The 13,128-nt window shown below is 36.9% G+C and overlaps 1 protein-coding gene across 1 annotated transcript in view; it reads right to left on the bottom strand.

Annotated features, from left to right (window-relative positions):
- The window catches only part of LOC128217484 (uncharacterized), an 82,688-nt gene that overhangs the window by 44,336 nt on the left and 25,224 nt on the right, over window positions 1-13,128 (bottom strand). Inside the window, exons 31-49 of the mRNA XM_052924640.1 lie at window positions 12,659-12,823; window positions 12,223-12,451; window positions 11,055-11,245; window positions 10,663-10,765; window positions 9,668-10,413; window positions 9,305-9,434; window positions 8,440-8,580; window positions 8,076-8,221; window positions 7,681-7,792; window positions 7,323-7,502; window positions 6,193-6,356; window positions 5,867-6,070; window positions 5,561-5,578; window positions 4,757-4,906; window positions 3,106-3,213; window positions 2,377-2,529; window positions 1,829-1,988; window positions 1,406-1,596; window positions 921-1,110 (exon numbers count right to left, since the gene is read on the bottom strand). Of these exons, the coding sequence (XP_052780600.1) occupies window positions 921-1,110; window positions 1,406-1,596; window positions 1,829-1,988; window positions 2,377-2,529; window positions 3,106-3,213; window positions 4,757-4,906; window positions 5,561-5,578; window positions 5,867-6,070; window positions 6,193-6,356; window positions 7,323-7,502; window positions 7,681-7,792; window positions 8,076-8,221; window positions 8,440-8,580; window positions 9,305-9,434; window positions 9,668-10,413; window positions 10,663-10,765; window positions 11,055-11,245; window positions 12,223-12,451; window positions 12,659-12,823 (3,481 nt within the window). The remainder of the gene's footprint in view (window positions 1-920; window positions 1,111-1,405; window positions 1,597-1,828; window positions 1,989-2,376; window positions 2,530-3,105; window positions 3,214-4,756; window positions 4,907-5,560; window positions 5,579-5,866; window positions 6,071-6,192; window positions 6,357-7,322; window positions 7,503-7,680; window positions 7,793-8,075; window positions 8,222-8,439; window positions 8,581-9,304; window positions 9,435-9,667; window positions 10,414-10,662; window positions 10,766-11,054; window positions 11,246-12,222; window positions 12,452-12,658; window positions 12,824-13,128) is intronic.

Here is a 13,128-nt window from a genome sequence, read left to right as displayed (position 1 = left end):
TTTTTCAATAGAAAGTGCTTACTTTCCTTACTTCAAACTTTTGTGAAAAAAATTGTATTTGAAATTTGTTTACATATATTTTTTGGCATATGTTTTACTACCATTAAACAATGTTAAGCCAAAGTTGTCAGGACCCAGATAAATGATACTACATAATGATATTTTGGATTAAAAATTATTCAAAAAATTAGAGCATTCGCAAAAAAATTGTGGCATTTAACATTTTGTCCTGACGATTGCAATGTCAGCTACACATTACCAATATATTACATCATTCAGTATACATGCACTGAAAATAAATGTAACTAAGTATCATTTGTGTTATTGTTTAAAGAATGATGTAATGTCTCGCTGCACTTTGTTTCTCCAGGAAAGTTTTTTTTTTGTTGCGCCACTTTACACCCTTCCCTTTCACTTCAGATCCATAAGATCCTCCTGGGTTGGTTACCAGGCCCTTCTCCGGATCGTTCAGCAGAGTTTAGACAGACAGTTCCACTGATGTTTAGATTGTGTTAATCAGCCATTATCATTATAACTACACCACTCAAAATAAATCGCTTATTACCTGACAATGATGTTGTTACATACGTGTGCTCAATGTCATTCTTTAACAAACGCTAAATGTGCTTCATTATCACTTCAATCTGATGCCTGTGTGCTATCACCGTATACTCTGGTATGAAATACCAAATCAGGACAGTAATTGTAACTTCTAAATAGTGATAATTTTGATAAAGTGATTTTGGATTATTGATAAAAAATTAAACAAGAAGGAAAGGAAATGGGGACCAAAAAATAAATTTGAATTAGCGATTATTTGGATAAACAAGTTCAGATTAACAACGTTAAAATGTATGTCAAAGAAACAAATCTTCTACATTCTTTGAAAACTGAGGTATGAATGATTGATCAAATCTTACCAGTAAAGTGAGCAGTAGTGAGGAGGATGGAGCCACCAGCCCCACCACCTGTATAGAGATCACTGGTGTCCTCCCCATTTGCCTCAATGGTACCATCCACCTCTGTGTAACCGGTGGCAACCAGTTCCAGAATACCTCCTCCATAGCCGGTGCTAGCTGAACCATCAGTGCCTCCTCCACTACCATATGACTGCAAGAACACACAAATTTGAGGTGTGGTGAAAATGGTGAATATCTCAATATCCCTAAATACAAGTTGTTTGCTTTGTCTTCTTGAAGAAGCTACTCATAATTAATGAATGTAGAGAGCTGACACATTTCTCAACAAATAAAAATACAATTACAGTTTTCCAAAAACCTTGAAATAATTACTCAGCAAGCAAAGCAACATCAGATAAAAATTTATTTGTAAAAAGTTTACATCTACATGTCCACAGACTCGAAAACTGTGTTAATTTTGACAACAAATTATCAATATATCCTACAAATGGTGTATGAGTACTGCCATGTGCCTGTCCTGCATACGATGTCCCAGATCCAACACCTCCAAGTCCTCCATGTGACCCCCCGGAACTTCCTTGGGTGTTGCTTATCCCTGCCCCCGCACCCTGCCCTGGGGCAAACCCTCCTGCACTCGCACTGAGTAAGCCTTCTGAATCTACTGTGATGTTCACAGCTGAAAAAAGGAAATAAAATTCTATCAATTGCTTTCAAAAGTCAAACTGAAGAAAAACTACAAACATTTTATTTCCTTTTCTCATACATTTTCATCTTATTTGGTTGAAAGAATCATATTCCACATGCTATGAAAATAATCAGTGTATAGAATAATATAGTTTTATCTTGTTTGTAAAAAAAAAAAATCTAAAAAGGTTGAAAATAAAAATAAATGGAAATGAGCTCCTTACATGTGAGCTTCAAATGGTTGACGTTCATTTCCCCACCACCTCGTATCATCAGGTCTCCAGCTAGGTTGACAGTGAGGAAGTCATCATTCTCTGCCTTCCCGTAGTAGCTGAAAGTCCCGCCATCCAGGATACTGATGGTGTTCAGGTCGTACACAATGGACTAAAAAGAAATTATATGCTTCAGGTCATCATGTCAATAAAATTTCACTATTCATCATCTAAAATGTTTTATGGTTAAACAAGATGCCTCCATTTATATAACCACTGACTCAGTATGGGGGTAGGTCTTGACAGCCCCGCCCTGTGAGTGCTTAAGCATTCCTTCATAGTCAAACACTGTCACATGAACTTTGGATTCAAATTTATAATAAAAATACATAAGTTAACCAACCCTGAACTGTTGATTGGAGGTCTGGGTTCTTGGTGTTAAATCTTGAAAGCCCCTTCCCATAAAATGTTGAATGTTTTAAGGCCCTTCAGGCTGCCTATTAGCTCAAAATAGTAACAGGGGCTCAATCTGAATTTATCATCAAAATGTCTTATCCTACCTTAAAGTGTGGATTGGACGCTTCTAACGGGTAAATCTTGACGGCTCCACCACGAGATATGTTGAATGTCTCAATGCCCTTTAGGGTGCCTCCATAGTCAAACACAGTCACATCCTTGAGGTATGTGTCTGATGGCAAGTTTACTTCAGCATCCTGCAAGATTTAAAAAGGCAATTAATGTGCTACCTGTTAAGATTTATGATGGTATTTGTTTGCTCTCTGAGATACCTTGGTATTGGCATACATTTGATATGAGAAGGAAAATGTGTTCAAGTAAGACATGAACAAATAAAAACTCCCTTATGCAAAACAAAAAAATAAAACTCAAGGCTATCAAAAGAAAACCATTTTTATCTTGAGCTGTCATGGAAATGACTCATATCCCCACAAGCTGCCTGGACACAGGAATGATAAACTTTTTTAAAAGGGGCCATAACTCCATCAAACATTGGTTGGTTGATTGTAACCAAAGTCAATATAGACCTGAATATTATGGTGTTTAACATTTGTATCAAAACTTTTATAAGTCAAATCAACCTTTTCAAAAGTGATCTCTGCACAAGACAGACTATCAGGCCAACAAGCTCACTCCGAACTTTTTTTTGTTTGATGGGGGTATAATTCATATAAATTTAACAATCATTGACTTATCAGTTATATATTCAACACAAAATTACATTTACCCGGAATATATAAATGCACTTGCCATGCACACAAAACTACACTTACTGGGTAGACAGCAATGCTGAATGAGAGGATGGCAGAGTTTTGGAAGTCAATATTGAGCCACATGCCCTCCTCTATGTGAACTGTGGCCGTGTAGTCACCCTCCACTAACTGAAAACATGGCACCGAAAATTTAACAAACATGAAAGTCTTTTAAATAGCAATACTTTCTGTCCAGTCAAGACAGGGGCCATATTCACTAATGTCTTGCTCAGGGCTTCTAAAACTTTGGAACCTCAATCGGTCCCGACCCGGCGACACCCCCCCCCCCAAAAAAAAAAGAAAGACCTGTTTAAAAGTCTGATTACTTAGAAATGTCACACATTTTCGCGACGTCTTTTCTGTCAATATTTTTTCGCGATGTCGCAATTACTAAGAGGGTTCTAGAGCCGCATAGCTGATTCAGATAGTCATTGATACAAGCTTAATTCAAATGAGATTCTCATCGAGTTCTGCGGCATTTCTAGTAAGAATGACTGCGATCATAAATAACTGTGGCTGTCGAAAAGTGGTCAGACGACAAAAGTGAAACAGTATTAAGATTTATTTGCTTAATGCATCTTCAGTGGGTCAACATTCAACTGATACTCTTGAATAATAATATATATCTAGATTTATAATCGGGGCTTCAAGCTATAAGTGTGATATCGACAACGATTTTTTCATTACTGCGAATTAAAATGACGTAAGCGGTGCACTCAGCTTCCAGACTATGTAGTTAATCAAGCGTGTCGCTGTTGATATCCTATATATGACTAGGTTCGGATTAACAATGACATATGCACATTTAAAAGAACAATTTAAATTTAACAGTTTGGTAATCAACAAACGGATATATCATGTAATGATCGACGACGACATAGCATATTCATATTGCCATGTGAAAAAATGGACCGATTTTAACACTTAATCAGGATAGCTGCAAGCACACAATTAACATATAGCTTGTTTAATTGTGTCTTCTGTGACCTCCCAATACACGTGATTGGACCCATTGCAAGCGTCTGCTAATTAACAGATAGGCTATAGAGTGATCAGTGTTGCGGAAAAAGCAGCTGGTCGCATTAGTCACATGGTAACTAAGACACTTTAATGACCTATTGGGGGTAGTTTTGAATGTGTGAATGACCCATGAATATTTGTGTATTACAATTTCTGCAACTTTTACTGGCCTAGTTGTTTTGGACCGAAATTATAAAAAAATGAAAAAATTTCGGACCAATTCTTTTTACATTTTTTTAAACTGAAATCGGTCTGGCCTGGTCAAAATCAGTCCAGACTGGCAAATTGCCGGTTTTTAGAAGCCCTGGTCTTGCTCCAAGAACTGAATTCTTGAATGTTTAAAATACCTATAATGTAACTTATTTTGACAGAGGATGTGTTCCTGTTTGTAGAACAGACTGTTTGTGACAGTGAGCAATTTTTACCATCTTTGTTCTCGCCATAACATTTTTACGACAAAAATTTAATCTTCTTTTTCTGAGTCTGAGTCTTAAACTTAGACTCTAGATGTTTGTGAATATAGACCCTGGCTTTCTCTCATTTTAGTCAAAAATACAAATACAAAAATTTACAAGCACTACGCTAAACATGCTACTTGTTTATGTATGTACTTTATAATAATGAGGTCAAACAATTCAAGACAGCACTATACCTGCAGGTAGAGATTTCTTCGACCTATTACAGCATTTCCTTCATTGTCGGTTGCTAGGAGTCCAACCTGGGCATAGTCTCCAAGGTCAAGCGTGTCGATGTCATGGTCTTCCGTCTTGGACTCCGGGATAGAAATACGGGTACGTCGAGACTAAAGGATAACATAAGGTGACTAAGGTCAAACTGATCTTTTTAAGCTAATCTAAAAAAATTGTGACAAACTTAACATTTATAATATCAGTTAGCAAGATGTGGAGCGAAAATGTGGCCTTATGTTTAACATATTCAGTCACAATAAAAATATAAATTCAGTTTCAAATTTAGTGTGGTTTTCAAATATAAACTTGACATGTTGTGATGACATGAGAACAGAGAATATTTTCCCTATCTCAGAGTTTTATTCAACTTGGTTTTCTTATGAACATGCATGCTGCTTAGTGACTAGCAAAAAAAACATAAGCCATGATCTTTTTAGAGAAATGTGATATATCGTACATGTTCAGTTAGAGCAGTAACATTTTGTATGGTACAGATGATGAAAAAATATAATTTCCATGTAAGCAAGATATAATAAATCAGTCGATGTAGCATTAAATGGACAATTCTTATAAATTAACTAAGTCTCCTGGTCAGATAAACATATATGAAACATACTGAGCATAATAAGCTGATAATACTGGAAGCATTCACATTACTAGCAATATAAGCACTGTAGACATTGAATGCCAAATCAGTCATATTCATATAAGCAGAGTTAAGCATGTTTACACAGTTATATGTAGTATACTTCTTTATGCAATATTACCTTTGCTGCTTGCTCAAACTTAAAACAAGAAAACTGAATTGATAAGAAGTGAAATATAGTGAGAAACATACACACTGACATGTTATATTTTAGCCATTGTGTACCAAATTTCATTAAATATTACTTTTATATGAAACATATATAGTATTTATAAATTCTGTCTGTATGTACTCTACTACATCTGACAAATCAAGTAATTTCCAGTGTAATTCCAAAATACATCTTCCTGACTTATGACTGTGTGCAAATTGTTAGCTTTTTTCACCAAAATATAGCCTACAATATCCAACAAGTTAACTCTCTTACCCCCTCTCCTTTCCTGTTGTAGATCTTTACTGTTTTCTTCCCATCAGTAGCTGTATCCTTGGTGAACACTGTTCCAGATGCTCCAGTCTCTCCACCGGAAGGATCCCCACCGCTGGATTGGAACGTGCCGATATAGTTAGAGTAGTCGTAGATGGTGCTCATTCTACCGCCTGCGCCTCCGTTGTAACCACTGCCTCCCTTCACCTGAAGAAAATCAGAAGAGTTGGAATGCGATGGGATTTCATTTAGAAACCAACACATAAATGTCTTTTTCAGTAACACAAGTCAGTAGTAAATGCATTTCACATCATCAATTGTACCAATACCTGTATTTCCCCAGAGCCATCAAAGTGGTCTGTTGTGATGAATATACTGCCACCAGCGCCACCGCCAGCTCTTGACCCACCATCGGCTCCGTTTGCAGATAATGTGCCATCCACACGAATCTCGGTACTGGCATTCAGGATCAGGATACCACCGCCACACCCGCCTAATTATCAGAAAAAAAAGTTTAATCATTTACAAAAGAGTTTCAGATTATATTGAAATGATAAATGATAGTTAAGTATTTGCAGTTTCAACAAACTGTACATGTAAAATTTCATGTGTGAAACAAAATTCATCAAAGTTTAAAAATAATCTTAAATCTAAAATTACACTGCTCTGCTACCAGGGCTTTTCACCTTCTTTGCTAGGGGCCGAAATAAGGCTACTTCACAATTGGGAAAAAATGACATATTTTCCCAATTTCCAGATACTTTTTTCACAAATCCAGATATTTTCCCAAAAAAGGAAGATCTCACTTCAAAAATTTCCCATTTTGAGACGTTTACGCATTTAAATTTCCCAATTTGCAGAATTTCACGCGTTTAAATTTTTCAAAATGAAAAGGCTAGGCCTCTCCACAATTTTTGGTGAAAAAGCCCTGGCTACTTACGTATTTTTTTAAATATTGTAGTTATCATTTAAATTTTCTTATTTACACAAGTCACAATTAAAACAACACCAGCAACAAATTGAAAGCAATGCAAAATCAAAGTCATTAAAATCAGTGTTCTGTGCTTCATATGCAAACAAGCCGATTTATTAAAAAAGGGACAGTAGTGTAAATTGCAATGATTATGTTGCTGAAACTTATAAGTCAAAATATTTTAGGAAAATAGAGAAAAATGGTTTTATAATAATTTCAAAGCTGTCTTGCTCTACCTCTTGTAATTCGTATATAATAATTTATTCAATGCACCTTCATTAAATTCTGCAAAGTAAAAGAAAAGATTCCCACTATTTCAATGATATTCATAAATATAATTATTACCTCTCTTAAACATTTCATGAACAGTCTACATATTTTTGATGGCCCTCGTAATATGCTCCAACAATCACAATCCATGTAGAACATATAGTCTTAATAAGTTTTTTAAAGATTTTTGAAATCATAAACCATTAAAAGCATTACCTCTCGAGGAAGAGCCATCCCCACCAGCACTGCCAAATCTGTCTGGGAAGATAAAGTTGCCATACGCAGTGGGTGTTTCCATACTGGAGTTACCTGCCCCTCCTTCACCCCCGTGACTTCCGCCAGTTCCAAAATTAAGCCCATAATCACCAGCATAGGTGTAGCCCGACCCAGGGCCCACTGAAATGAAGGGAAATAGTTTTAATTACATTTTCATCTTTACTTTATGATGAATCTCCAAGTTTCCCATGAAATTTAGTTCTTGGGCAAAATTTCTTTTATTAAGACCTGTAGTTATCTGTTGCAACAGATGCTATTCTCATCCCTTGTGAAAAAATGATGTTGGAAATGAACTTACTCATGTTACAGAAGCCTGTCCCATCAGCAGTAAACGTGCCCATCACATCTACATACAGGGAGGTAATTTCCACATACAGGTACTTGGCCGAGAATGAGCCACCTGGGAACACCTGTAATGTAATGCAATGACAGTTTACAACTCACAGAAGACTATGCCCCACACAACAGGAACTTCGTGTGGTTTTATACCAAATGTCACAGACACCATTGTTAATATATGTTGATCAGCAGTGATAATGTTGAAAAAAAGTAAACAAAATGTTTGACAACATCATAAAATAGATGCTATCAAGCAATACAAGGTACAAAAGTTTAATAAGTTTTGTAAATGGGACAACTGCCATAAAATTGCAATCATCACTTACTGACAATATCTTCAATAAGGAAACCTACCTGCATGATATCTCCATACATCATGTGCTTGAAGATGTCATTGTTCATGACGATGGAGCCACCGTTGCGAACAAAGAAGGCTGTGAACCTGATGACATCAATGCGTTGGAAATCCAGATCCATCATGTAGTTTATCTTCAAAATTCCTGTAAGAGAAACAATTAAACGTGATAGTAGGTTTTTGCTTACATTTCCCCAGTTCAAGGAGTGGGATTCAGGCAACAAAACTTACTAAATTACCTGAGTGTGCCATCCCACTGATCCCAAGGAGAGCAAAACTTTGTTAGGTGAATTAGTATCAATAAACATAACTATGATGGCTTGCTATGAAACCTCTTAAGCATCAATTAATAAAACTCTGTACCGCTATCCACAATGGTCATGTTCTCCACACCAGCGACGATGCCTTCAATCATGACAGTGACGCCCGCCACAAAGAGTTCACCTTGTAGAGTTGTTGTACTACCATGGTAAAGGGACATATGGAGAGGCAGTTGTCCCGTGCCTGAAAAAAACAGGGGAAATTAGGATTTAAGTTTAAATATGAAAAATGGTATGAGACTCTGAAATGAAGTATGAAAATGTGTGCAATAAAAAACATGTAGCAATAATGGTTCAGATTCTTAACACATTACATTTAATTTCATGTATTAAAATTTGATTCCAGTCATTGAATTAAACAAGATATTTGCACACCAAATATTACATGGGTTGTTTGCAAGATATATTCTTAAATCTGTCCAATAATATTATACAATTATTTACTTCTTAACTATAAAATATGCTGATGCATTGACAAAAAAATCCTTATTAACCGAGGCAATAACTGAGCTCAATAATAGTTTTGAGGTCAATATGAAAATCATCAGTTTGCTGGCCCTAAACTGTTAAAAAACAAAGGCAAGACCTCTGCAGTTTTGACATAATACAATCATAATAACAAGACATCAGTCATTATGAAAATCATCAGTTTGCTGGCCCTAAACAAAGGCAAGACCTCTATAAAATGTTTAAGTTTACCCACTAGCCTGTTTATTTCAAATAATGACAAAAAATATACATACACCTGGTAAATGAAAAAAATGAACAAATTCTGAAACATGATACATTAAACATACATGGCATATTACATGTAAAGTTTAAACATAACTGAAATGATAGGCTTGTACCTAAATGTGAAAAATTAATGGTAAATGTAAATGTGACCAGTATTAAAATCTTCTCCATACCTATGAAGAGTGTCTCATTGTAGCCGACATGTAGATGTCCTGACCGGTCGCCCTCTGTGTAACCGATGATGAGATCGATCAGGTCTGTGTAGATTGGCCGAACCATTGCAACCTGGGCTTTCTCATACACCTGGGAAGACAGGTTTCGTAACATTGTTTTGTTACCATTTACACTGTTTTTAAAATGAATATGAACTAAGTGTCTAAAACATTGTTAAACTCACCATTCCTAGACAACTGAATTGATAAAATAATATAATGGTAGTTTTGTAATGCACCATAGGCTGATATTATCAAAGTAAGGGATGGTTTTGAGTATATACAAAACACTTTTGTAACAGCTAGACCATTTTCCCATCTTACCTTGAGATAGTCTAATGTAATATCACTGTCCGGATTCACTGTATTGTTGAAAACATTGACCAGTGGTGGGTATTCCCCGGGCCAGATCCAGGCCACACCGCTAGCTGCAGGGTAGTCTATGTAGGTGTCTGTCAGGTTACGGTAGGGGTCCAGGGGCTCGTAGCCCTTGTTGTTCAGGTACAGGGTCCTGTTGTCAGTGAAGCCTGCTGGAGGCTGTCCATCTATCATGTCTGGTAGATGGTGGAGATACACCGTCCCAGGCCCTCCAGGTTCAGAGTTGCTGCCTGCTGCACCACCATGGTTGATAAAGTCACCAACATAGAAGTTATACATGTAGTAGAGGGCTATTTTACCTCCACCACCGCCTCCTCCATGTGGAGCCCAATTCCCTGCATAACCACTGCCACCAGAAGCATCTATCTGTCCATTTCCATCAATTGTATAAGTCTCAATGTGGATGCTCCCACCACTGCCACCTCCTGAAGCCACAGACCTCCATTTTCCTCCTAGAGCCACAAGGAATCCATCCACAGTGAGTGTGTGGTTGATTTTCAAGTACAGTCTCCCGCCACCGATGCCAGCCCTGTGGGGGAACAAAGCATAGCCCCCATTGTTGCCAAAATCAGTAGGGTAGAGGAAAGAGCCATGTGCCCCTCCTGCGTAAGCCTCTGCTTGACCCCGACCTCCATTACCACCATGACCTCCTCCAGAACTTCCGCCTACATTTCCATGGCCGGCTCCAACACCTGAAGAATAGTCATCTGCACTTCATTTCAATGTGACGAATGTTGTAATTACAATTTAAGTATATCAAACATAACAAGAGCACTGCAAGCAGATGCAAACACTCTTTTGATGTATAAGCCAAGTGCTGTTACTCAAAAAAAATATCAAGCAAAAGTAGCCCTTTTTTTGTGTGTTGTCAATGGAACATGCGTACAGCATGAAAGTTTCATGGGATTGTGTCGAATCAATTGAATGTTTTTTATATTTACCTGTGTGTTGCCAGTTGTATGGACATCCCTCAGAGACAGACAGCAGGCCATAGGGTTCAAGGGTTACATTGTAGTAAACCAGCTTCAGGTCATTCGATGTCAGCTGTTAATTATACCAATATACAAATACATGTGCTTAATTATGCATACCATTTTAAAAGCTTGAAACTGTTGTGTAACACGTTGGAATCTGTCATATATCTTCTGCTCATTCTTGAAGTAAAAAGATACAAGTATTTAAAGTAAGTCATTAGAGACTCAAATATTTGACCTTAAATCTTTGTATGTACAGTATTCATTATTATATACCTAAGCAAGTGCTTTCAAAAAAAAACTGAAAAAAAGCTGAAATTTAATTTCCTTCAAAATACTGCACATCTTTTGCTACTGACCCTGGCCCCGGATCTGACTGTAAGACTGGTTCCCTGCAGTGTGGTGAGGGCCTCATCCTCTGTGAACACATTCACAGAACCGAACGTCTTGATATCCAGGTTTTCTATGATATTTGTTGTCTGCACATGATGGTCAATTGTCAGATTGCATCTGGCATTTACTGTGATATTCTCCATGGACCGGAAGTGACCTATAATAATTTGACATATTTTAAACACTACAGCATATGTAAAACAAGAGAGCCAGAGAGCAAACTCCACAGCTTGTCTGTTGCTTTTCTAGAGAGGTAGAGGCATAACTAAGCCAGCCACTGTTATGGACTTTGCTTCAAATGATAGTATTGTTTAAAGTAAAATGTTTTATATTTTAAATTCATGTAAATATCTTAAACAGTTTTTGAGTTATAGCCAAGAAAAGGGTTTTTGCGAAAGATGCTGATGACCCCCCAAAAAAAGACGATTGAAATAACTGTTTACATTGAAAATCAGACAAACCAAAAATTACTCACATGTAAATATTATGTAAACTTACTATTCTCGGTACTGTCGATTTCCGTGAATAGGACACACCCATTGATAAGACAAATAAAAAAAAAAAACATGGAAAATCGAGAAAAAAATACTCCACCATGAAAATTGTCAAATCAGAAAAACACTATGTTATTGACTGTGCCGATTTTTTTATAGATCCTGAAAACGGCAATGGTTATTGTAAACAATGCAATATTAAATACGAAAGCATGTTTCTTCGTTTATAAAGATGTCAACACCTTCCCAAAAGTATAAAATAACTGGCATGGTGCAGAACAAAAACCCTATTATTGAAACAGTTTGTTCTATTGAAATGAATAAAAAATAAAATATAACGTTAACTCAGCATATTCTGATTTTTCACTGCCTATATAACTAAATCGAGGCGATGTGAGTTATGTTTCTTTGAAATTAAGTAAACAAAACCTTTTTCCCTATTTATTTCTCTGATGAGCCAAATTTTGCCTCAAATAGACTTTGAAAAAAACCCTCAGAAGCCTGATACCATTTTCTTGGAAATTCTAGGGGAAAAGAGTGTACTATACACGGACATGAACGGAAAATGTATAACAATTGGACCATCTCCAACCACTTTTCAAAATGCATAAGACCTCTAAACTGCAATTTAATCACTCACCTTTGATGTACATGTCAATGCCCCTGCAGTCCAGCTCAGGGGGTAGGTTGACAGTGGACTCGCGTCGTGAGAGGATGCCAATGGTCTGCAGGACGCGGGCTTGAGTGTTCTCATACCGCTGGGTGCTGCGGGCGGTCACTCGCCCCGTGTCATCTCCCTCAATCTCGTGGGCGGTCAAGGTCATGTCCTCACCATCCAGATTCAAGGAAGCTCCGCCAAGGATGTCCAGCTGAAAACATTGAATCACATGTAATCTTATTAATATTTTTAAGGAGACAAAAAACAACTAAACAGTGTATGTAACACTCATAACAATATATTAAATAATTCTACATGTGTTTATTATTCATTTTCAAATCAAACAGGTCAATTAGTGTCCCACCATATATGTTTTTATATATAATACATCCAGGCAGTATAAATCTTGGACACCTACCTTATCAAACTCAAAGTCCTTCATGTCACCCTCTGGCATGATATAGCTTGTGCCATTATCGTTACTGTACAGCGTCTGGGAGGTGGCTGTCGGGTCCTCTCGAACATAAATCTCAACTTCGCTCAGGGCAACGTAACTTCCCATGGCCTTCAAGCTTACAATGATCTGTAGTAGAAGTGTAAAATTTGTGAAGTCTTCTATTTCCCTCCCATCATAAGTAACATAGTTTGTGTTACTCTATATATTGGCAAACGTTACAACTCATTATAAATAAAGTTCTTGCATGACCAAGATTCTTCCAACAAAAAATGACATCAAAGGCATTCTGACTTCATTTATTCCATACACAGACATAGTAAATGAATGTTTTTCAAGGTATGGTCAATATAAAAAATTTCCAACAACATCTAGATGCGTCTGAACCTCAAGACTATGGCAATTAATACTTGACAATACACACAAGCTTAGAA

Source organism: Mya arenaria, chromosome 14 (assembly GCF_026914265.1).
Source record: "Mya arenaria isolate MELC-2E11 chromosome 14, ASM2691426v1".
In the NCBI taxonomy this organism is placed as follows: Eukaryota; Metazoa; Mollusca; class Bivalvia; order Myida; family Myidae; genus Mya; species Mya arenaria.
Note: the sequence above shows the minus strand (reverse complement) of the source record. Positions and strands in the feature narration are given on the sequence as shown.